Genomic DNA, 23,547 nt, shown 5'->3' on the forward strand with positions numbered 1-23,547 from the left:
TCAATTTCGCCTTCCAGGAGCTTCTGATAGGAGTAATAAAATGAAACTCAATTAAACCTGAATTAAAAACGTGTAATTAAACGTGAAGTAGTCGTGAGATGTTCATTTCTTTCATTAGGTTGAGGTTTATTTGGCAAAAATCGACTCCGACCGGTACAATTCAACGTCGTCGACGAGGCGACTCGTCCACGACGATTCAATTGTGGCGCCCTCTCGTATATATTTTTGTGAATGACAGATCGGGTTGGGGGCGGCTTTTGCACTTACGAGTTACAATTTGGGGCAGTCTGTGATATTTTTGGTCCCTCTTCTAGATTAGACACTTCCAAATTGAAATCAATCTGGGTCTGGTTTATCCTTCTACGAGAGAATTCGTTCGTAGGTGCTTTCCATAGATCGTTTCTTCTATCCGTGCCTTTCTGTCTATAGCAGAACTTTATCTTTGTTTCTATTTTTAAAAGATCAGTTTTAACCGAACTCAATATGTAAATTATTGTATTTAGTAACTTAAAACTGAAAAATAAACATTTTAAAACTAAAAGGTTGTCATTGTCGGAAATGGTGGAGGTGCCGGGATACTCATACCGAAACTAACAGTATTGCTAATTTTTATTGGTAAATATCCTTACAATTAGAATAAATTTAACATAGCCTAACCTATAATAATTTACAAGAGTATAAAAAACTGCGTTTCCATTTCGGACACAAAAATAATTTATAAAATGGAAACACAATCATCACCTCATTGCACAGAAGACCAGACCGGACCAGTCGGACACCAATCGAGTTGCGTTGGTCACTTGAAATCGCTTGAAAACCTCACCTGTTTGTAGCCAACTGCAAAAATCCAGACCAGTGATGAGACGGTGATACGAAACAGGCGGTTTTTAGATGACGATCCGACCAATTCGGACGAAACGTCTTTGACCCTCGCAATTCGGACTCTGACGGGTCCCCGTTCAAAGTCGTTTCGTCCGAACGAGTTGATAAATACCTCGAAACAACGTCGTTATTGTTTGAACTAACACAGCGAACGTCGAATTTTAGCCACCCAACTTTCGGTTACCTTTGTGATGATTTTGTGACGTCGAGGGTGGATAAAATCGACGTCGCATGGAGCAGTACTCCTATGTGCAATGTATAAATACCTCGTTTAAAATGTCAGGTAAGTACAAAAACAACCGAATGTGTGAGTGTGACCAAGTGGCGACACCATCTCGATCGATACCTGAATACAGCTGAAAACTCATAAGAAAAAAAAATATGGAATCAACCGTTTCCTGTCTCGTAACATTTTCAAAAAATAAAAATTGTAAAAAACACACCGTGGCAATTGCAAATGCATGCCAAACCGGGACTGTTCGGGAACAAGATTCACAACAATTGGACACTTCTTGAGAAACTTCTTAAATATTCAACGATTTCAAAAAAGGCCTAAAAACGTCTTCCAGACATTGGATACACACAAATTTTGACTGACACAATTACCTTTCTGGGATTTTCTCCGTTATATGGTTGGCAACTTTGATCCGATGACTGTGGCCATAACAAATAACCAATTTTTGTACGTTTGAGAATAACCAAAATTACATTTGATAAAATTTAACGACACACTATTATAAAAAACCGTATTATATAAGACTGATAAGAACGCGACTGCATTTTTTTTTAATGAAAATACTTCTTACTCCACATTTGCATACGATCTCATTTGACGTTTTTGCTCTTCAACACACTTTGGCAGCGTTTGCACACTTACACGACACAATTTTGAAAAATTTACACTCTGGAGTGCATTATTATCTCGGGGATAACGAGAAAAATATTTCCCGTTCCCGTCCAAAATGACATATGAAAATGTTTTGTTTTTTAATTCCATGGCCGACTACAATACCATTGAAATAGTATGAGGTTCTTTATTATAAATGTTTCTTACAACGTAGTTGGCTCCTTTAGATTTTGTCAGTTTGACATTTGACAGCTCACACTTGTTATTTTGCAGTTTTCATTGTTTATTAGTTTTAGATGTGTTAATTGAAGTGTATTAATTATTGCAGCAAGAGCTTTTTTTCAAAACATTACTGTAGTAAGTTCTGTTTACACACAAATATAAACATTTTCGCACTTGAACAATAATGAAATTGGTTTATTTCCTGAAACACACAACACAAACATTGACACCCTCATTGTATTGTCTTATTATTGAAATTAAAAATGATTAGTGATCAGTCTTGGTTTGCAATAATAATGAATACCTTACAAAATATTCTGGTGTTCCAAACCAGGAAATATTTCTGTGGGCCCACATTAGAGATGTGATCAACAGATTTGCTGGAAATGTAAATAAAGAAAAATCATCTGGAAGGCTTCTGAATTTGAGAAAGCGCAACCCATATCTGGTTATTTTAAAAATCAAGCTTTTAAATAACAGTTTAAAGACTACAGGAGGAAATTACATATTACTGCCGCAGCATTGTTCAATGAGGCAAAACATTTTTGAAAGTATATTTACGCTACGCATTATGGTGGTAAATTTCACTCAACTACGACGTGAGAAAAATGTATAATAAATTCGCAGTTTATTTATTATGCAATCGGCACGCATGATGTCTCAAACCACTTCAATGTATATTTTAATAAAAACACTATTTTCGGCAAAGTGATTTTGTAAAAAATTGTCCAATTGTCATGAGGGAAAAAATTTCGCGCAAGATTTTGGTAGAATCCTTATAAACTTTAACTTGTAAGAAACTATTGTCATGTACCAGTGTTGAATAATTTTTATAAGTATTCTACTCAATAAAAAGTCTGCCTCCTCCAAAGTAATTAAGCAATCACAGTGTTTGTAAAATATATACAAAAAATTAAGGTCACTTATACAATCACTAACCTGTAGGGCGGCTGAAAAACAATTTTAAAAGGTGAACTAGAAAGCCACCTACCTGGAGTGCTTGATCTTACTGGTCTAACGGAGAAAACCAATTCAACGACGGTACTGATGGTGACGACTCCTTCCTGCACAACACACATCATTTCCCATTAAAAAAAAATCTATTTTTAAAACGTACCGGAATCTCGGTCAGAGCGATGTTTCCGGTCTCGCTCCCTGTCCTTCTCCCTTTCGCGTTCTCTCTCCTTCGTCCTGTGCGTCTCTCTGTCCCTCCTCTCTCTATCCTTCCGCTCCTTTTCGCGCTCTTTATCCTTCTCCCTCCTGTCCTTCTCCTTATCCACCCTATCAATACTCCAGTAAACCACCTGGCCATGTAAATCCGCCGCCGCTCACCTGTGCTCTGACCGATTACGATCCAACTCCTTTTCCCGCCGTTTGTCTCTGTCTCTCTCTCTTTCGCGGTCCCGCTCCGACTCGCGGCTGCGCCTGTCCTCCGAACCCAGGCCGCCCCCGCGGCCCAAGCGACGTTCCTCTTTGGCGGCCTGCACCACGGTCGTGATCTCCTCGAGGGCCGACTTCAGACGGGCGAATCCGACGTGCTGCTTGCCCATCAAGTGATCGTCGATCCGCTGTTGCGCGTCGCCCACGATCAAGAAAGCGCCGCACACCTGACACACCTCCATTTGTTTCTCTTGGGCCGCCGCCAGTTCGGCGGTCGCATTCCAGTGCCTAAACGAAACTGTTGAAAAAATTGCGCAAGCGTGACTCTCTGAAATACCCGTTTTCGATTTGTTTCCTGAGGGAATCTCGCTCTTCTTTCAGTTGGTCGCATAATTTCATCAAACCTTGTGCTTGTTCGACGTTCCCGTCGGTGCCGGCTTGCTCGGCTTCCGCTTCCAATCCATTGATTCTTTCATTCAATATTTTGATTTGTTCTTGGTTCTTTTGGGATTGTGCAGGGGATATCGACGGCAGTTCAGCTTTACCGCTCAGAGCTAACCGCATCTTGCCCTTCTGTATTTTGCGCTCGACTTCATTTATCATAGATGAACAGAATCTAATGAATTCTTCTTGGTAGTGGATTTTGCGGTGGGGCTTCGCTTGTTGGAACATTTTACGCACTTCTTCATCGTGGACCTTCGAACACGCCCCCAGATCGGCTCGCGTGTTCACGAACAAGTCGTGGGGGCAGAATTTCACCATGAAATATTTGCAATACTATAAAGTTGAGGTTAGGTACGCCGTTGTCGGCTAAATTACATAACTTACTTCCGGATCTTCCCAGTTCAATTCTTTCACTTTCTCGTTAGGGGCGACGTTCCGGTTTCGCCCCATTAACTCGTCAAGGAGCTGAGCTGCCGCTAACACAGCCATTTTCGACGAACACTGACTTGTTGTCAATTTAATTCTAGGGAAATTTCACCAGTCGATATAAGGTTGGTACCACAATTAATTAATTTCATTTGAAATTGTTTTGGAAAAATATTTCACGGAAATCACAAAAACTAAAGAAACGGAACTCCCTGAAGTAAAAGAATTAAAAACGAGTTACAGAAAGGCCCTTAAATAATGTTTTCGACCAAAAATTCTAACGCAATACATCGTATTACAATTCATCTCGCACAGAAAGTACAACATACGTTTCTCACGCCGCATGCTTCAAAATCGATGTCAACGGTGATATTTTAAGGATTAATTGTCCTTCAAATTTATCTTATCTTGATTTTTTAAATAAATAAAAAATGTATCAAGGGTGCTGTGTGCAAACTTGTCAACCTCAACAGTGCCAACACTGCCAACTCACCAAACTGTCACACTGACAGTAGTGACAGTTATGTGCATAGGTTAAGTAGAAATGTTTGAAACAAAGTTGCACTTTAAGGATCAAATGATATTGTGATAATGGTGTCAGGTGTAACTTTAATAAACCAAGTAATCCTAAATCAATTGTGATACTCGCGCTACTTAATGAGGCACCAATAATTAATGGAACCAAACCACATACGGATGAAACTACTCGACGACGACGAAATGGGCTCATCGAGAGATTGGAGAAAAGCTCTGCGATCACAACCAGCGTACAGAGTGGTCAACCGAACGATTCGTGGCCAAACGCAATTCATTTCGATAGTGGCGTTCATCGGACTATTCGTTTTAATATTGTTGTACATGTTCCCCCGGAAGGGGGGCAGCTCCGGTAGTGTTTTACGCAGTAGCAGTTACAACTACACGTACCCTTTAACTAGTCCCATTAAAACCAGTTCGATGCACACGTTTCGAATCGGTGTGATCGCCGATTTAGACACCAATTCCAAAAGTGATACCGAGAAAAACGTGTGGTTTTCGTATTTAATGAGGGGCTATCTCAGTTACAGTCCGACGAGACACACTGTTGTGATCACGTGGGATCGCGCGAGCCCCACTAAACTGACCAGCAGCTATGCGCTGAAAGGTAGGGGCATGGAATTGTCCGAGTTGGTGGTTTTTGACGGGAGGTTGCTCACCTTTGACGACAGGACCGGACTGGTCTTTGAAATCGTCAACGACAAAGCCGTACCCTGGTTGCTCCTCATGGACGGTGACGGAAAGTAGGTAACCCCTCCAAAATAATTCTTGGTGCAATTTTTTTTAATGTTTAATATTTTTATATTTAATTTTTTAATATTTTTGTGTTTTTGTATTTAACAGGAACAGCAAAGGGTTCAAGTCCGAGTGGGCCACGGTAAAAGACGAGGTCTTGTACGTGGGTTCTATGGGAAAAGAGTGGACGACACCTAGCGGAAGTTTCGAGAACAACAATCCCCAATACGTCAAAGCAATAACGACCAAAGGTGAAGTAAGTATCATTCTTTACAATCGATGAAGAGGCTAAACCAAGCTGTAGGTCAGCCATTTGAATTGGGTTGATGAGTACAAGAGGGTCAGAGAGGTCTTGGGGATATATTGGCCGGGGTATATGATCCACGAGAGCGGCGTCTGGTCCGATGTTCACCGACGTTGGTTCTTTTTACCCAGACGATGCAGTAAAGAGCAATACAACGAATCACTAGATGAACATCGGGGGTGTTCCGTTTTAATTACCGCAAATGAAGATCTTTACGATATTAAAACGACACAAGTATAGACTTTGTATTGTTTAAATGAGTTTTTCAAAATTTTTTTGTAGATTTTAAACGCGAAACCTACCAGAGGTTTTTCAAGCTTTAAATTCATACCTTCCTCGGAAGATCAAGTAATCGTGGCCTTGAGAACTGAAGAGCTTGAAGGCAAGACGGCCACGTATGTCACAGCGTTCAAAATAAACGGTGAGGTCCTACTGGACGACTTCCATATATCAGACATGAAATATGAAGGACTTGAGTTCATTTAGCATTCCTCAAACCATTTAAATTAATTGTACATTGAACAATTTTGTAATATAATTTGTAAATTATCGTCTATTTAAATAAAAAAGATCAAACAAAACATCTATGTTTTTATTCGTGGCACAGTTTGTTACGTCAGCTGTGAGCGCCACGTTCCACCCTTAGGGAGAGGGAGAAAATCGATAACCGTGTAGTAAACCATGAATGGACACCCCGAAATGTGTGGCATTGACATTTCTGTCAAAATAAACGTTTTTGTTTTCGGTCGCTCGTCGTGTTAAATTCCTGTGTTTGTCAAACTTCACCCCTTGAGTCCCTCCAGCAAGTACAATAATAAAAAATGCCGCAAAACCACTAAACCGGATCATCCCATCGGGACGAATTTTAGAATGGCCACAGCAATAAACGAGCAAGAAGGGAGGAATGTCGAGAACAACGAAGAAAAAGAAGTGCCTGACTGGATGCTGGCAAAGCGGGGGCTAAAGATGTTGATAAACAACAACGCGAAAGACGCTCAAGAACTCTTCACCCGGTACCCGGACAGCCTCCCCATGTGCGCCGGGTACTCCTTCGCCGCATTCATGGTAGTCGCGTCTCTTGTTCTTCAGGTAATTGCAGTTGCCGGTTTCAGGATGCCTTAATGACCTTCGAAGACGACAAGCTCAATCTGGCGACGTCGGTGCTCAAAGAGGTCGAAAGGAAGTGCACTTCGGAGACGGGATGGTTCAAGTCGGTGAAGAGGGTGTTCGGATCCAACGACAACAACATCTCGATAGCGGAGACGCTGGAAACGCAAATCATCCTGGCCGACTCGCAAGTGTGCCTCGCCATTTTGACGTTCCTGCAGCAGGACATTTCGGGGTACTTCAAGGGGGGCTGGGTCTTGAGGAAAGCCTGGAAAGTGTACCAGAGCGCCTACCACGAGATCTTGCAGCTGTACAAGGAGATAGTGGGAGCGTCGGACAAGCAGCCCCCAGGTACTCACCCCGCCGGTGCGAACGCAATTCTGAGTGTCGTTTTGCAGAAGTGATCGCGGAGCCGCCCGACGGCACCCCCGAGAGCGTCGACAGCCCGACAGGATCGGTCAGCCGCTGCGAGCCTCCTCTCAACGGGTATACCAAAAAAATTCCTTACTCCCATTCCGCCATCCTCACCCACCACACATCCCAAAACGAGCCCACCTCCGGCACTTCCACTCCCAACTCGATGAAGAACAACTGCAGCCGGTCCAGTATAGACGCGTCCACTCTGTCTTTCCTGAAGAAGTCGTTTTCGGTGAACAGCGCCCTCTCGAAACACACCCACAAAACCGACTGGAGCTCGTTCACGAGCTCTCTGTCGCTAGCTTACCTCACCTCAACATTTCATTTGTTTACACCGACAGACAAAGTGTGAGTAAGAGAAGTGCCCCGGTGACGAAGCCTAACAGCCAAACTTCCAGGAGAGCCTCCCAGATCGACAAGGCCACGATCGAGAGACTAATGGCGGCCGTTTCTTTCGGATACGGCCTCTTCCAGTTAGGTATATCGTTGTTGCCACCGTCTCTACTAAAACTCACCAATTTTTTGGGTTTCGGCGGTAACAGACAGAACGGTATCTCCTGCCTGATGTACGCACGCGAAGGCATCGACATGAGGGCGCCACTGGCTACGTCAGTACAGTACTACCACTCCACTAGCAGCAACTTGCAAATTTCGTTTGCAATTGCGGCTAGTAGAGTTGCAACTCACTCCCAACCACTCGATTTTGACAACTTCTGTTTGTAGATTGTCTCTGCTGTGGTACCACACCATAGTTAGACCTTTCTACGCTCTGGACGGAAGCAACGTCCAAGCGGGGGTCAACGCCGCCACGCAGCTGCTAAACGAATCCGAAACAGAATACGGCGAGTCTGCCTTGTTTCTCTTTTTCAAAGGTCGAGTAAACAGACTGAAGGTGAGTCTGACACATTCAGTACTCCTGTACTGATCGATTGTTCGTAGTCTGACATCCCAACAGCTCTGAAATCCTTCCAATCATCCGTCGACAACGCCGCTCAAAGAGAAATCAAAATCTTGGCCCTCCACGAAGTGGGTTGGTGTCACCTGATCCAGCTGGACTACTGCAGCGCAGATAGTACTTTCACTTATCTCAAGTCTTGGAGCAGGTGGAGTAGAGCTTTCTACAACTACCTGGCTGCGATCTGTTGCGGTTCTTGCGAAAACGCGACGAACTACACCAACATAAAAGAAATCAAGACGAGTCTGGGTAACGGTTATAGGAACAACCAACTCGACGAGTTCTTGGCGAGGAGGGCCAAGTGTTGTCCGTCCGACGACGACGAACTGTCCAAGCTGCCATCCAGTTTCTGGAGACTGTTGGTTTACGAGATGTTGTACTTGTGGAACGCTTTACCAAGTTGTTCGGTTGAAAATCTGGACAACATCAAAAAAGGTACTGAGGTACCACTCGTTAGTACAAATATAAACGTCATTTTTTAGATTGCGAGAAAATTCCAGAAGGGAAAAACTGCGAACCGATGTTGGGTCTTTCGAAATTAATTCTGGGATGTTGTTACTGCACAGAAAAAGAGTACTCGCGTGGTATCGAGACATTTAGATTGTGCCTGGAACAGAGGAAGAATGTAGCAAACAACGCCGCCGATATTCACATTTCAGCTTTCACGCAATACGAATTGGCAACTTTGCTGATCAAAACTAACGAAGTCAGTCAAGAATGCATGTTTTGTGTTGTTTTTATCCGATTTGTTACAGACCAAAGCCGAGGGAAAGGTGCTTTTACAAAATATTTCCCAGTACAAGGACTACGATTTCGAGCACCGACTCAACGTCAGGGTCCACTCACTGCTGAAGCACTTGTAGACCAAATTTAGCGACAATATTTTGCGAATTAATCACAGAAAGTCAAAATGTAACATAACTGCAACCGCAATATTTAAAGTAATTTTGTACCGTTAGTGTTTTCCTACATAAAAATGTATCTAGTGCACTTAATTGACTTAAGCCATAATACTTAATCAAACGATGGTGTTTTTTGTTTTGACTATTGATGCAGAGTCTGACTTGTAGGTTAAAGTCTTAGGACAATCAATCATCTGAAGGTTGCGCAATAGTCAATACATAAAATAATTTTGCTAAAAATATTTACATAATTACAGGTTTGTAAGTTAGAAGCTAGATAAAGCTACAAAGCAACTTGATCAGAATTGCATATGGCTAAGCTGTAGCAAAGATTAAACACCGAGGGCCCGTCGGATACAATAATTATTCTAAAAATGTGAAAATGTTAAATTTGTGTTGACATTCATAATTGTAATCAGCTGTGAAGAGATCATAGCGTGTGCACGTGTCCTGTGGGTTCAGTCTTGTTTGATAATTTTTTAAAAAATGTTTGAAATTACGACGTAAATGATACAAACGAAATTCTAAAGAGACATCATGTAACAATGATCGTTTTGAAATTATTTTTAAACACGCGGGGTTTTTTGATTTCAGGTGTAGTAACTGAAATACAATTATTAGTGTCGGTCTTGTTGTTTTTTAAATATTTTACGTAATAAATTAAGTAATAACTCTTTTTGTACACTTTCTAGTACATTGTATCCAAATTTTTATTGTTGTATTTTCATATCCGTCCAAAATTTGCACATTTTCAATTTTCAAATATGTTGAAAATGTATTACGTATACAAAATTCATACCAGCTATGTTATCGTAATGATTTAAATAATAAAAATAAATGTTATTAATCTATATTACAAACGAAGAGTATTATTTGTGACGCCTCAACTCCAAACATTTGGATTTGTGAATTGCAAAGTGCATTAATTTGTTGGTCGCCATCTTGGCACCTGACGTCAAAAACTGACATTTGCAAGAGGTAAGAAAATACACTGTGCGGACCATCTAAATTTAATTTGTGACTCACGTTTTTCCGTAACTTTTTATTTATCATCCAATGTTTGTGTAACTTTTGTTCCGATAACGAGAACGAAAAAATGACATGTTCACTTCCTTCTTTGTCTTTTTAATTTAGCGATACGGAATATCAATTTTGTTTTTGATCTAATAAATCGCTCTTTTTTATTTTAATTGGTGTCGATGTACAAAGAAACCCATTTTTTGTTGTCACATTTTTGCAAAACATGTTTGGAGTTCCAATTTTCGACATCGGCAATAAATGGCTGGAGACAAGATAATAGACGCATAAATTAATACAACTAGCAACAACAGTTTAACCTCGTTGGCCCCCAGGCCCCCAGCAAAGACGATAAGCAATCTTGTTTTCACACATTTTTCGATCATTTTTTCGAAATAGGTCAAAAGGTCTGATCCCTAGTTGGACGTACCTACATAAACTGTTTGCAACAATTTGCTAATAGCTCTGTTCAGCTCGGCTATTTTCGCAAACACGGTGTAGTTACTAGACGTGTTACCAGTTTTTGAAAAAATGGCAAACTGCAATCAGGTATTTATCAAATTACTAAACTATTATATTGCCCTTTTGACAATTCCTCATCAACAACGGAATAAAACAAAAACTTAGTTTATTTTTGGTATAGTGCTGAAGTTTACTATAACAAGGATTGAGCGTTATCTGATTCATCTTTTCTAATTATTACATATTAAAGTCTGCAAACGTGATTCCTTACATTAAACACCTAAGAATCACACAACAGTAAGTCGAAAGTTCCTAATTTTGTGATAATTGTGGCACAATTACTAAGCAATTAAATCGAGTAATTAGTTAAAAATTATCAATTATGTTAATGTCAAAGATGATGTTAATCGGTCGTTAGAGGTCTCGGTTATTTTTCATCACACTTATTTACTATGTTCCGGCAGTATTATCTCTATCGCAAAAATATGAGAGTTGTGGTTTTTTCCATAAACATTCTCAAAAACAGAATTCCCGTGTAAATTTTAACCAAAACACATACAACGTGTCTCAGAAATAAGTACATTAATTTTAACTGGTAATAAAACTCGTTATTAGCAACAATATATGTATGTATTTAAATACAGGGTGAGCAACAATAACTGATTCAGTTGGCAAAAAAAAAATTTACATAAAATTTTCAAGATTGTCAATTGTACCTATTTCGGTTTGTTTTATTGACATTATTGACAGCTGGTATACATTTCAAATTTAAAAGTCTTGGTTTTTGTAACCTTTTATTAATAAAATGGTTTTCTCGTTGGAACATGACCAAAAATCACCAGAATTTATTGCCAACTCAATCAGTACTTTTTGCTGACACGGTATATATTTTTCCTAAACCTTGAAGTTATCCAGTTAAAATTATTGAAAGATTTTTTGCTTCGCCGCCACCGATGCCGATAAGCGAAGAGTGTAGTATTAATCTATAAAAATTCTCATGAAGTAATAAGGGTAATCACTAATCATTACAAGAAGTGTTCAAAATGACCGCCGTTATTGTTAATAAAATAATGAAGGCGCCGACGAAATGATCTTGCACTCCTTTTAGCATACCTACCTCTGTTCTCAATTGTCCTTCATGTACCCTCACAAGAAGTCGCACGGAAATCCTCTGGACTCGAAAAGCACTCCCGCACGTTTCACCATATACCAACACATTCACTATTTGAAAATAAACGTGTGATTTTCACAAAATTTTAATTTAAATCAGAGAATCAACACGTAAACACCTGCCTTTCCGAGTTGTATAAAACTAACTAAAAATGTAATCCTCTTGGCTTTACCTAGGCCGCGCAGCGAAAAAACTTTATTCTAAAAACACAAATGTTTTGCGCCGATTTTACAAAAACTATTATTTCACGGTTACTGTAATTGAGTCATATAACTAGAAAATAGACACCTTGTTAATTTATGGGGAGGTAAAATACTGAAATTAAAATTATATTGTTTTGTTGTTGTTGACGAAATCTGTCTCTGGTCAAAATTAATGAGGTAGGTACCTCATTATTTCTGAGACACGTTGTATGTTGACGTTAGTTTCCTTTTTAACAGCCGTTTGACGACAGACAAGTTATTTTTCAGTTTTACGTAAGAAATTCAGTTGAAAACATCATAGAAACAACCAGACTAAGGTTAAAAAAAATTCTGTTTGCTTAATCTTTAACCCCCGAATCGAGATAAGAGACCCCCTACAGGATCAACACTGACATTTAACTTTAGATAAAGATGCATGTGACATTTACGTGTTATTCATCATTTAAAAAATCAAGAACAAGGAAAATATGAGTTAACCCAATTTTGCAAAATGGGGCCATTGATAATTGTCATTAAAATGATGGCAACTTAAATAATTCGCAGAAATGTGGTTTAAAAATCTTTTTCAATAAATATTTTGTGCAATTCGCAAATCTAGAGAATAATTAACATTTTGCACGATTCTGGAATAAACAACAAACATGTCGCAACGTTAATTTTCCAGAAGATTAAAAACAGACATGTGTCGGATCAGATAAATGGTGTTTTTTATCAAATATGTTGTAAATAACTATTAAGTAATACGTAAATCTTACGTAATTTTTTGTTAACCCCTTAGGACTAATGAAAATTTGTACCGACGAGATTCGCACCTGTACAATAATAAATTGCATATTATTATTATCCGTTATCATTGTCGTGACATTAGTGACCTTGTGATAAATTGTAATTGTAATTGTGATTAATTTAAGTGGTTTGCAACGTTATTTTTGTAATTTTCCGATTAATTTTGCAATGATAATTTCCGATGTGTGAAAAATAAAAGTTGTCACAGTGGCGTGACAAAATGATAAAACATAACCTAAAACCGTATTTGATAATCTGTCCCGATATGTGCCCCGTCTTGTCAAATTAGAATTTGAACCACCAACGCATACAAAGATGATACGAAATGCAAACGGAAGATATCAATGAAAACATTAATGTTATTTTCCAACCGCCGGGGGGTCACTTTGTGCCCCCCAACTCCACAAAAACAATATTACAAGATGTAAGTACGAGTCGATAACGAATGAAATAGGTCGCAATGCCGGAAAAAAAGTGATAAGTAGTCGTAAGTTCACTGGGGGTCTTGGGTTTGACCTCTTCGTATTCATATAAATGAGTTGATTGTCTGATAGTCGTCAGTCGTAAAAGTGCTTCCATTTCTTCCATTTCGTTTCACCTTGTGAAGCTTCAGTGTCTGCTCGAAACCACGCTTTACGAAAGGGGCGCTCCACATATTTTGTTTAGTTGGGAGTGTTTTATTCGATTCAAGTTATCAAGAGTAAATCAATGCATTTTTCACATCTCTTCAGAAAAATGACAATTGCTGATAAATTCCGCGTCAACCCTATTTATTATTCGGACTACTCTGATACGACCCTCGAGTGCTAGGAAACTTGGAAGTTTCCCGTTCAAAGTTGTACTTAAACTCCTCGATTTGTCTCGATTTTTTTTGCGACATTATTTGGGGAAAATTCGACTGGAAGACTAATTATCAGTAGAGCATCCAAAAATGGATATCGTTGGCCGTGTAAGTCACCGGTTCGCCTCTAATGCGAAAATAATGACAATCAAATTTGATTCTTTTATTGACGATTTGTTTCTTTGCAGTATCCTATGGTAAAAGCTTTCCTCGCCGGTTCCTTTTCTGGGACATTCTCGACGATCCTGTTTCAACCCCTTGACCTAGTCAAGACCCGTCTGCAAAACCCCACCACTTTGCTAAGGTAAATAAATCTTGACCCACGGCTAAAAGTCCGTTGTTCTGACAAATATTTGTTTGCAGTGGTAACAATGGAGGCTCCAGAATGGTCGCCGTATTCGCGACCATCCTGCAGCAGGAGCATCTGCGCGGCTTGTGGCGGGGCATGACACCGGTAGGTCCCTTATCACATCTAAATTTAAATTTATCTTATTGAACATTCTTAGAACCTCCGATAATTTTTTTTTTTTGTGTTGATTCCAGTCCATAACACGCTGTGTGCCCGGCGTTGGCCTCTACTTTTGCTCCCTTGATTATCTAAAAACGCAGTATTTCGCGGACCAGACACCGCGTCCGCTCGAATCAGTCGCCTTGGGCATGATAGCTCGCTGCATGAGCGGCGTAGCCCTGATCCCCATCACCGTGGTCAAGACCCGCTTCGAGAGCGGCGTCTACGGCTACAGCGGGGTGGCCTCCGCCCTCAGGGAGATCTATCGGACCGAGGGGCTGCGCGGCATGACCTGCGGCCTGATCCCGACTCTCTTCAGGGACGCGCCATTCTCGGGGTTGTACCTCATGTTCTACACCCAGACGAAGCTGCTGGTGCCCGGAGAGGTGTTCGACTCCTCTTTGGCGTCTCCGGCGCACTTCACTTGCGGGATCACTGCGGGCATCTTGGCCTCGGTCGTCACCCAACCGGCTGACGTGCTCAAGACCAAGATGCAACTCTATCCCAACAAGTTCAAGGGGTTGTGGTCGGTCGTCGTCTACGTTCACGGGAAGTACGGGGCTCAGGGGTACTTCAAGGGGATGGTTCCGAGGATGTTGAGGAGGACTCTGATGGCCGCCATGGCCTGGACGGTCTACGAGCGGGTGTCCAAGTCCATAGGGTTAAAGTAGCGCAGTATAGTTTTGAATTGGGTGTGGAAGCCTAGTTCAAAATTTTTATTCTTTCTCTACTCTGTGTATCTTTGATACTTGGAACATATTTCTTTAAAGCGAGCGTGGTAAAGCACGACATACAAAAGTTGGTGGATGTATGAACGGGCCCCTTAATTTTAAACATATACTGCACTATCTATAACCTGTTATACGTATAGTTAATGTTATTGTTTATATTGGCTTTTACTATTGGATAAAACGAAATTGTATTTTTGGATCACAAAAATGTACAGTATTGTTTTTTGTGATTTATTATTATTGACACTTGTATTTATAGTCTATTTTGTTAAATAAAGTTATATTGTTACTACTCTCTGGTTTTATTCAATTTCATTGTCTAGTTCAACGTTGCTTATCTGTGACTTTGAAAAATGCCGTTGACCTTGAGTGTGATAACCGTTAATGCTGTGCAGTGTTTCTATCATTGTTAAATTAACCGAAATGGGAAGATTCAAAGAACACTTCTGTAAGAATCTAGGTACTGCACACAAAGCTCCTAGATCAAAAAATTATAAACAGATAGATAGTGCTCTTATACAGCACTTGTAGTAGCTTTCAAAGGTTGATGGAGGCAAACTTGAAACAACGAGCTGAAAGTTCTTTGCAAAGGCAGCAAAATTTGCACCATTAAAAGAAGTACAGCTTAGAAAATAAATTGTGGAATTAGTTTTCAACGATAATAGTTGTCTTCCTACTACGAGGATGAAGTCTCGTTAATTCCAAAAAAAAATCGCACGGTTGAATCAAGTAGGTGCATCTGTCAAACTCAATTTTTGAAACTGAACTGTAATTGCATCCATTTGTAATTTCTATCTTAAAAAATCATTTTTATGATGTGAAAACCTCTAAATTGCGAGAATTGTCTCATTTGTGGTTCCTGGGGCGATTGCGGTGGTGGACTTGTGAAATTTTGAACGCGTGGTGAGTTATTTTAGTGAAATCTGTGAAACACACTGAGAGGTCATTATTTACCATTATGTAAGAGTAGAGAAGTGAAGAGTATTGTTGTTGCAAGATCAAGAATGTTAAAAAAAAAATAAGTTCGTAGTTCCGCTTTATGTTAATAAAGCCTATATTCGTAATACACTGACCGGCACAAAAAACGACTCACATTGAATTTTATTAATATAATTAAGTAATTCATTGTCTTAGAAAACTTTTTCGATATCATGTTGTATTGATAAGTGTTATTTATGTTATTCTTTGTCAAAGAATATCCGACAAAACAGCAAATAGAATTTTAATGAAAAAAAAAATAAAAGTAATTTTCCAGAAAAAATTTTATGTTATGAAAAATTGTCACATTAAATCTTTTAACACATAAATCAACCGACAAAAACACCGTGGAAAAACGCAAATTTTCTAATTATTTATTTAAACAAAACAATTCGGTTGCCATGGTGACCATAGCACTCCCGGTCATTGAAAATATCCCAATTTAACTATAGTAAAGAAAAATAACCACAAATATAATTTCAAGATCATTTATTAAAGAAATCATAATGAGTCGTTTTTTGTGCCGGTGAGTGTATTATTCTGAAATAATTCTGGAAACTGGACTTGACAACACTCCTGTTGTCGTCGCAACAAGTTTTTGCTTGAAATAAGTATTTCATAAAATATGTAATTGAAACCGTAATTATTGCAATAATTAGCAAAAAGTTTAATCTAGTCATGTGATTTGTTCACCCAATAGCGGTCTTTCTTTTGACCTCCTCACCTACTACGATTTTAACTTTTTTAAATTATTCATCTTAATTGCTACGTTAACTTAAAGTTAATGTAAACTGTTTACACAACATGCGATAAAGCTACCAACTCTGTAAATTCAACTTTTCACTTAACCTTGACTTTAACATTTACGTTATAAATTTACAAGAAAATTATGCATTATCATTGATTGTCAATTCACTTATTATGGCATATTTGCGTATAGAATAAGAGTTAATTAATAAATCCAAAAATTGCGATGCAAATAACAAAAACAGTATTTTTATTAACAGTGTTTTGTCAATAAACATTGTATGTAAATTATTTTTAAATTTATTTCACTTCTTGGAATACGTACACATATTTTGCGTTGTGTATTGTTGGTTGCCTGAACATTTTTAGTGAAAAATATTTTTAAAGCGAAACAGATATTTATATATTTTATGTCTTCAACACAATGATTCAATGTGAACTTTAGCGTTCGATTTATTTGTCGTAAATATTTGAAAGTTTAAACCGAAAAATGCACCATAAAATGCTGTTTGTTATAAATATAAATGTGTTATTTCATTTCAAATGTTTTAGATATTTTCTGTATGGTGTTTTGTATACAGGGTGATTTATAATAGATGTAATAAACTTTGACATAGTGTTCAGGAAGTCATTTTAAGAAAAATGTTTTATATGAATATAGGTCCTAAGTATTTTGTTTAATTACAGAACTACATCAGCTTTAAATTTTATTGAAATAATTATGGAAGTACAACTTTAAAAAATAGATAACTAGAAAAATAAATGACTATGAAAGAAAAAAAACAGACCTATATTTTTATAATATTTCTTTCTTAAAATTACTTCCCGAACACGATATCAAAGTTTTTTACGCCTAATATAAATCACCCTGTATACTGGACGACCCCGGTTTTGAGATATTCTTCTGACGGTCTGATATCAGAATAGAAAAAAATTCTATCTAATCACTTTCCATGCAATACGACAATTTTTCTCTTTGGAGACTTGTACTAATCAATAAACATGTAGGCACATCGAGTTTGACCATAAAAACCGCACCTTTATCTGTTAATAAACGAGGAGAATTGACAACTAGTGCCACATAAAAAATGCATTATTTCCAAGAAATAAATGAAAATTCTCGTCACGAAACATCGATAAGGATGGGAACGTAATCAAACGAGGATTTCATTCTTAAGGTTTTTAATAATTTAATTCGATAACTTACAAAAGGATTGTTTTGGTTATAAAAATTACACAAAATAGCGAATAAAATTATTGTTTAAGGTAAAACTTAACCACAAAAGTCGAATCGTAGAAACTGTAGTCTATTTTATGATAAACGAAGCGGTGTAAAGTCATCTTCTTATATACATTTGTTATTTACAGCTCTGTTAATAATAATTTTCCGAATAAAATAACATCTTAAATTTATTTACAACATATAGTACATATCACAGAATCACGTAGAAATGATAACTGGCCTATTATAACTACATCGATTTGGCACTTGTATAAGGCTGTCTTTATTTGTGTATCAGTACCATTTGAAACTTTTTCTAAAAAAAAAAAATAAGGCCACATATGTTTAGCTGTCTAAAATTCACAGTCGCTTGCATAATTTGGTCAATGATCCAGGCTCCTTTGTAAGCGATCTATAAATAGCTATTGCTAAATTGTCACGACGAAAATAGACAGATGGCACAACCGACAACAATGGAGTCGTATTTCTTTGGTATGATATTTGGCCCTTTTTCAAAAACAATCAAACAAAACTCAAACGCGCGTTGAGATCAGAATTTGTAAAATTTTTGGTAACAGCTCTGTACTCAGTATCAAAGTAATTTCAACAACAACGGCAACAAGAAGAGTACTGTTCTGATCCCCAAATCAGCCGCTGAACTAGCGTCGACGTGCACAACACTAGCTAGAGTCAGAGAGCTGAGGCTCAATTCGCTGACGATCCTCGGACTCTGCATGTTCACCAAGCTGGCTATCTTCTCGGCTTCGCGGACGCAAGCTTCGAGTTGGAGAGCGGAGGGGTACTTCTCCGTCGTCTGCACCGCGACGAAGATGTCCATCTCGACGGTAAGATACCCGCGGAGGACACACTGAGCCACCTGGATCTGTCTGTCCAGAGCTTTGAGCATCGCTCTAAGACTCAACGACTCCGTATCTGAATCCCCCAGAGCGTACAGCGCTCTGTTGATCTGCTTCCTGGAGTAGAGCAGTCGCAGGGCCCCGCCGCAGACGGGACAGCACGCTCCGGGAGGCGTTATTCCTAAACAGTTGGGGTCCGGGAGAGGGGAACACTGCACGTCTGGACACTGCTTGAGTTTGGTGTCGCCGATCAAACCCACCACTCTACACCTTCCGACGTAGTCCACCGAGACCATGTCCGCCCAAGCTGCGCACTCGGAAACGTAAGTACGGCCGTTGATGCCGCACACGACACCTTCGTGGAGGCAGTTCCTCAAGCACGGACCGTGGTAGGCCAGTTTGGCGTTGTGGTGGGCCAACATGCACGCGTTCTCGTATTCGGTGTTGTTTACGCTGCAGACAGGAGATCGAGGGAGGTTCCGACAGTTGGTGGTACCGTTTACTGGAACAAATCGTTGTCGATCTTGCACCCTCTTGATGTTTTGGTACTTACTGCATTCGTACTGCTTGCACGGTTTTTGTTTCATCATGAAGAAACAAATCTGGGGTCGAGGGACGCATTTGTGGCCCAAGGGACAGCTGTGGGATCTGCAGGGGTCGTCGCAGGGGGCATGTTCGATGTCCGAATCGAATAAATCAGCACATCTAAGATTTGTATAACATTCGTGAAAACCGGTTGCGTACAAAAATAAATTCAAATGAAGAAACTTACTTGGCCAAACAGGCTGAAGGGTAGTTGTTTCCGTCCTTCCCACACACTGGGACATAATGGGGTGAACAATTGCAAGGCAGAGTCGTATAAGCCGTGTTCTTCCCACTCAGTTCGGTACTTTCGCATTGTTTCTTGCTGCAGATGTCTTCACCGGCGAAGCAACTGCACAATTTACAGTCTCTGGTAAAAGAGGCTCCGTGGAGCTGATGGTACGGGGTACCCACGAAACAAGGAGTCAAAGGAACGCACAGCAACGGTTGGCATTCCTCGATTTTTCCCTTGTTGCACTTGCAAATCTTCAAACATCCTTTGGGGTTGTTGTTGTTGTGAATCGGGATCCGGACGTAAGTACCATCCGGTACCATATACTCGCTAACCTCGCCGAGTTTACACCCCGGGACACAAGTATAGGGCAAGCAGGTACCCCCGTGGATGCAGTTTTTGTTCAGAAGACAAATCTCGTTCGCTTCGCAAGGGTTGCCCTTGCACGGGGAGAAAACCTGTTCGTTGATTCTTCTGTAGCCGTTGTCAGGCGGGTAGAGAAAGTTTTGAAGACGTATGCAAGAAACGTTGGGATCTTCGGGAGACAATCCAGCACATATTGTCTCAGCTGAGTGGTGAGGAAACATCTGGGCCCAATCGACGCATTGGGAGAGAACGTCGAGGCACACGTCTCGGCAAATTTGATTGGCGTGAGAATGCCTAGAGCACGGCTTGATCTGAAGAGTGCACGCTACCGTCTTCCAGACGTTGGGAGAGCATTGGGAAATGTTCTTCAACGGGAGAATCAATCCGGGAAGGGTCAGTTTGTTCTGGAACTGCCAGACCGCGACGTCGTTGCGCGCCGCTTCGTCAGCTTGGGAGTTGCAAGCGCGGAAGAGTTCGGTGGGTCTGTTGTTGAAGTTGGTGCAAAAACTGAGACCGTCGCAGCCGAGCTCGCAAGGTTCATCAACTGAAAACAGATTCGTTGAGATCAAATAGAGTGAAACTGTGCCAACTGGTACCTTCGTCGATGCAGTTCCTCAGATTCTCTTCGGCAACTTGGGTGAGGCACTTGTTGTGGAACTCGTCCCAAGATGTCGCCCAGAATTTGGTGAAGGTCTTGGTGCACAACTTCTGGCAGGAATGACTGGTGGCCCTTTGACAACAATGCCACTTTGCCGAGTCCATTCCGACTCGTTCGATCCGAGAAACGTCAACTGACGTCGCGGCTGGTTCTGTAGGTTTCAAGAAACACGCCCAGAAGTACTCTTGGGGGAGTGGAAAACCGCAACCTCCCATTTGGAGCCCGTCAACGATTTCTTGAAGCGTGACGTTCCTAGCCATCAGCAGTTTCTTGCAAGTTTCGCGACACTTGCTGTGGTTGGACATGTCGCAACAATGCAACTCTGCAAAAACAACAGTGTTAAACTGCTACACAAAACAGACAAGAGTAGTACTTTTGTTCAGGTTTTTTGCAGGTGTCACTTTGACGAAGTCTTTGACGCATTCCATCACTTCGGGACTGTTTTTTTCGCAAGTCTCTTGTACTTTGAGCCTCAAGGGAGAATTTGGTGTCCATCGACTCTTGAAGATTTCTGAGCAAACTTGCTTGCACTCGTCGTTCCTCGAGTTGCCACAGCATTCTTCCCCTTTTCTTTGACGTTCTAAGCAGCTGAAAAAATCAATTTCGTCGCTTTGGCGGCAGCCTTGAGCTAGGTCTGCGTCGGATCTTGCCGTGATGCAAGCTCTTCGACAACTGCTGCTTTGGGGGACGGGGCAACAGACGCGGCCCGACCAGGACTCCCCCCGAGACATGTCTGCAAAACGAGACAGAAAGTCTAATAACAGTGGTGAAGATCCGAGTTTTTACGCAACCGAGTACTGTTAAACGCTCTATGTAATTTAGAGTACCAAGAGTGTTTCTTGTACTAGATGCTTACTGTAGTTAATTTACGAGTACCAACAGAAGAGGAAACAACGGAAACAGGAGTTGATGAAGATAAAGGACATTCGACATTAACACAGTTTCTTCCATCTAAGCTGACTTTTACTTCGATGGTTCGGATTTTGCGCGATTCATGGGACGCGTATCAATTAAATCCGATCCTGTTCGGCTCATTAGCCAAGCGAAGATTATACCAGAGATGGGACCGGACTTTAATTGTTGAACCCTTCACGCTTAAATTACTGCATCACAACTTCCAACCGATACCGTCGATGTTCATATTTACCCAACACAATTTAATTAATTTTCTGCATACCCGACGAGCGTAAAAGTACCACAAGCGTTTATTGGATAATTTATTTAGGTACGTGTATAGCTAATTATAAGTGTACGTTGCCCCATCGTTAATAACTCAATCCCATCGACATTGGTTTAATTAAATGAAAAATAATGTATGGTTGTGTATCGAACCGAGATAACCTCCGACATTTTTATCTTGCCTTTGGCTGTTCAAGTGGAGATTATGTGTATCGCGGAGACATGAAATTCGTGTGGTGGTATCCAGCATGGGCCACAAACAATAACGCCGAGTAGGTAGGTTATGGTGCAATAAAGTAGCGATCGTGAGCGGTTGCGGTGTGTTCGACGACGACATCCTTTCCATACCTTTCAAAATTTTCCTTCGGCCAGTTAAAAGTCGCGCAATTCAATTACAACGAACAACGGACGCGAAATAAACTTGTACAGACGTCATCCGCTTTAAACGAGCAAAGTGTTGAAGGTTCATTAATCATGACAGGACGGCTCGACGCATTGGTCGATGCATTTAAACAAGAAACTTCCAGTAATTGTGGTGAACAATGTGGGAGAAGGATGTCGCCTCTTGGACACATGCGGCGATAGCTTTCACATTCCTTCAAATGTTCTCTTTTTCTCTTGATAGCTTGTCGAGTAAATTTATTGGGGAACCCTGTATGGAGTAATTGATTTTAACGCAGTTTAAGTGACAACTTTGACCTTTGATAACAGAAGCTAGTCTAGAAGTTTTTTTTTACTTTCTTCTACACAGAAATGACTCGTGGACCACCTTCTGTTTTCTGTATTCTCGTTCAAAGTTTTAATAAGGTGTATCATAAAAACAAATCATTTTGATAGTTGCAGATGAAAGACGAAATGAAGCAGCACCAGAAGGCAGCAGTTGATTCTGACAAGACGCTAGAAAAGATTATCAGAGATTTTTTAAAATCACTCAGTCAACCAACAGTTTGAATGATTGTGGGTTTACCACTCTCAGAATAAATTAAAAACTAAGAGGATGAAAGAGGAGAAGTAAGAATGAGAATAAGTTATTCAGAAGTTAAGTCAAGAAAGGTGTCTACGTAAAATCCTAAAGCCACAATGCAGCCATTAAAGAAATATATGAAGAAATTTACATCGTAAGAAGCGTTTGTTACAAAAGTGGGTACTAAATACAACTCTATAAAGAAAGACAATTTAGATGCCAATGCTCCTAAAACCGGTAAATGTGGGAGTCCCGAAGTGTTACATAAATTTATCGAACATTCAACATCATAAAATGAAAACACAAATCTTGGAGAACATAAAAAAAAGTGCATAGGTGAATAAAAATTCGAGACGAATACATTTGGAAGCGATGAATAAATGGATGACGATGATTGATGGAAGCTGGCAAGGTTCTGATAAATATGCAAGTTCCGCTCGATAGCCTATGCTAATCATCAAGAGTCAAATGGTGTCGCAATATGTAAAAATGTATTTGCATCCACCCACTTGTCTCGATTGGCTCAGCAATCCCGCGAGAATTCCGTCCGTCGAGGGATAAAAACGGTGTGCCGCAAGGAGGTGGTCCGGGCCCGGCGTTTTTTCCCCGACCCTCTACCGTTTTCTCGTTCGCTGGTCAGGTGCATTCGTTTGCGACTTCGTGACACGCACCCGGTGCACCTTCCACGTTCCGCTCCTTTAACATGGGGGGTTTACTTAAAGATGTGCGATACGAGGCTACTTGAATCTGCAACGTGCCCAGATGTCCACCGTTCGGATTTATGGGCCAGGCGAGTGGCGCGCCTTCGTGCTGGGTCCCTCAGAGAGTCAACCGGACGGTCCCAACGTTGGGACTTTAATAAGAAAGAACGAACCAACGATAATGATC

General features: G+C 40.3%; 6 protein-coding genes across 13 annotated transcripts in view; 3 read left to right on the top strand and 3 right to left on the bottom strand.

Moving 5' to 3' along the window:
• RpS9 (ribosomal protein S9) overlaps positions 1–4,697 on the bottom strand; it is a 142,444-nt gene extending 137,747 nt beyond the window's left edge. Inside the window, exon 1 of the mRNA XM_069059060.1 lies at positions 4,686–4,697. The gene's annotated coding sequence lies outside the window, so the exon portion shown is untranslated. The remainder of the gene's footprint in view (positions 1–4,685) is intronic.
• Positions 592–4,598, bottom strand: LOC138138926 (luc7-like protein 3). Its single transcript, XM_069059058.1, has 6 exons — positions 4,160–4,598; positions 3,669–4,108; positions 3,284–3,619; positions 3,069–3,232; positions 2,943–3,015; positions 592–837 (listed from the first exon to the last, which is right to left on the bottom strand). The coding sequence occupies exons 1-5, from the start codon at positions 4,262–4,264 to the stop codon at positions 2,984–2,986; spliced, it is 1,077 nt and encodes a 358-aa protein (XP_068915159.1). The 5' UTR covers positions 4,265–4,598; the 3' UTR covers positions 592–837; positions 2,943–2,983.
• LOC138138924 (apyrase) lies at positions 4,686–6,355 on the top strand. The gene is made up of 4 exons (XM_069059057.1): positions 4,686–5,478; positions 5,579–5,726; positions 5,775–6,008; positions 6,057–6,355. The coding sequence occupies exons 1-4, from the start codon at positions 4,877–4,879 to the stop codon at positions 6,258–6,260; spliced, it is 1,188 nt and encodes a 395-aa protein (XP_068915158.1). The 5' UTR covers positions 4,686–4,876; the 3' UTR covers positions 6,261–6,355.
• A 94-nt stretch (positions 6,356–6,449) lies between these two features.
• On the top strand, positions 6,450–9,206 carry LOC138138923 (tetratricopeptide repeat protein 39C-like). Of its 7 annotated transcripts, none has more exons than XM_069059051.1 (9): positions 6,450–6,839; positions 6,887–7,232; positions 7,280–7,646; positions 7,697–7,771; positions 7,841–7,906; positions 8,022–8,190; positions 8,238–8,688; positions 8,736–8,959; positions 9,009–9,206. In XM_069059051.1, exons 1-9 carry the CDS (start codon positions 6,645–6,647, stop codon positions 9,114–9,116), a joined length of 2,001 nt encoding a protein of 666 aa, XP_068915152.1. In that variant the 5' UTR covers positions 6,450–6,644; the 3' UTR covers positions 9,117–9,206. The 7 variants fall into 7 exon arrangements, with proteins under 7 accessions (XP_068915152.1, XP_068915155.1, XP_068915151.1 ...); XM_069059054.1 differs by having other exon boundaries at positions 7,280–7,367; positions 7,640–7,771; XM_069059056.1 differs by having other exon boundaries at positions 6,451–6,839; positions 7,280–7,367.
• A 3,641-nt stretch (positions 9,207–12,847) lies between these two features.
• LOC138138929 (mitochondrial glycine transporter A-like) lies at positions 12,848–15,166 on the top strand. Of its 2 annotated transcripts, none has more exons than XM_069059062.1 (4): positions 12,848–13,218; positions 13,824–13,939; positions 13,999–14,089; positions 14,179–15,166. In XM_069059062.1, exons 1-4 carry the CDS (start codon positions 13,120–13,122, stop codon positions 14,812–14,814), a joined length of 942 nt encoding a protein of 313 aa, XP_068915163.1. In that variant the 5' UTR covers positions 12,848–13,119; the 3' UTR covers positions 14,815–15,166. The 2 variants fall into 2 exon arrangements, with proteins under 2 accessions (XP_068915163.1, XP_068915164.1); XM_069059063.1 differs by lacking the exon at positions 12,848–13,218 and adding an exon at positions 13,309–13,743.
• Positions 15,167–17,764: 2,598 nt separating this feature from the next.
• Reck (Reversion-inducing-cysteine-rich protein with kazal motifs) overlaps positions 17,765–23,547 on the bottom strand; it is a 30,474-nt gene continuing 24,691 nt past the window's right edge. Inside the window, exons 5-9 of the mRNA XM_069057636.1 lie at positions 20,890–21,249; positions 20,455–20,838; positions 19,451–20,402; positions 19,232–19,383; positions 17,765–19,180 (exon numbers count right to left, since the gene is read on the bottom strand). Of these exons, the coding sequence (XP_068913737.1) occupies positions 18,414–19,180; positions 19,232–19,383; positions 19,451–20,402; positions 20,455–20,838; positions 20,890–21,249 (2,615 nt within the window). The 3' untranslated portion in view covers positions 17,765–18,413. The remainder of the gene's footprint in view (positions 19,181–19,231; positions 19,384–19,450; positions 20,403–20,454; positions 20,839–20,889; positions 21,250–23,547) is intronic.

This window comes from Tenebrio molitor, chromosome 9 (assembly GCF_963966145.1).
Source record: "Tenebrio molitor chromosome 9, icTenMoli1.1, whole genome shotgun sequence".
Classification (NCBI taxonomy): Eukaryota; Metazoa; Arthropoda; class Insecta; order Coleoptera; family Tenebrionidae; genus Tenebrio; species Tenebrio molitor.

What these genes read in the sequence shown, in the direction of transcription:
- LOC138138924 (XM_069059057.1), top strand. Translation starts at nt 4,877, where the DNA reads ATGGAACCAAACCACATACGGATGAAACTACTCGACGACGACGAAATG. An exon ending in CTCATGGACGGTGACGGAAA is followed by an intron (nt 5,479 to 5,578) that starts GTAGGTAACCCC and finishes TGTATTTAACAG; the next exon opens with GAACAGCAAAGGGTTCAAGT. An exon ending in ACGATATTAAAACGACACAA is followed by an intron (nt 6,009 to 6,056) that starts GTATAGACTTTG and finishes ATTTTTTTGTAG; the next exon opens with ATTTTAAACGCGAAACCTAC.
- LOC138138929 (XM_069059062.1), top strand. Translation starts at nt 13,120, where the DNA reads ATGCAAACGGAAGATATCAATGAAAACATTAATGTTATTTTCCAACCG. An exon ending in CAAAAACAATATTACAAGAT is followed by an intron (nt 13,219 to 13,823) that starts GTAAGTACGAGT and finishes GTTTCTTTGCAG; the next exon opens with TATCCTATGGTAAAAGCTTT. An exon ending in TGTGGCGGGGCATGACACCG is followed by an intron (nt 14,090 to 14,178) that starts GTAGGTCCCTTA and finishes TGTTGATTCCAG; the next exon opens with TCCATAACACGCTGTGTGCC.
- LOC138138926 (XM_069059058.1), bottom strand. Translation starts at nt 4,264, where the DNA reads ATGGCTGTGTTAGCGGCAGCTCAGCTCCTTGACGAGTTAATGGGGCGA. An exon ending in CGTAATCGGTCAGAGCACAG is followed by an intron (nt 3,233 to 3,283) that starts GTGAGCGGCGGC and finishes GAGTATTGATAG; the next exon opens with GGTGGATAAGGAGAAGGACA. An exon ending in TCGCTCTGACCGAGATTCCG is followed by an intron (nt 3,016 to 3,068) that starts GTACGTTTTAAA and finishes TGTGTTGTGCAG; the next exon opens with GAAGGAGTCGTCACCATCAG.
- LOC138138923 (XM_069059050.1), top strand. Translation starts at nt 6,645, where the DNA reads ATGGCCACAGCAATAAACGAGCAAGAAGGGAGGAATGTCGAGAACAAC. An exon ending in GTCGGACAAGCAGCCCCCAG is followed by an intron (nt 7,233 to 7,279) that starts GTACTCACCCCG and finishes GTCGTTTTGCAG; the next exon opens with AAGTGATCGCGGAGCCGCCC. An exon ending in TGCTGATCAAAACTAACGAA is followed by an intron (nt 8,960 to 9,008) that starts GTCAGTCAAGAA and finishes GATTTGTTACAG; the next exon opens with ACCAAAGCCGAGGGAAAGGT.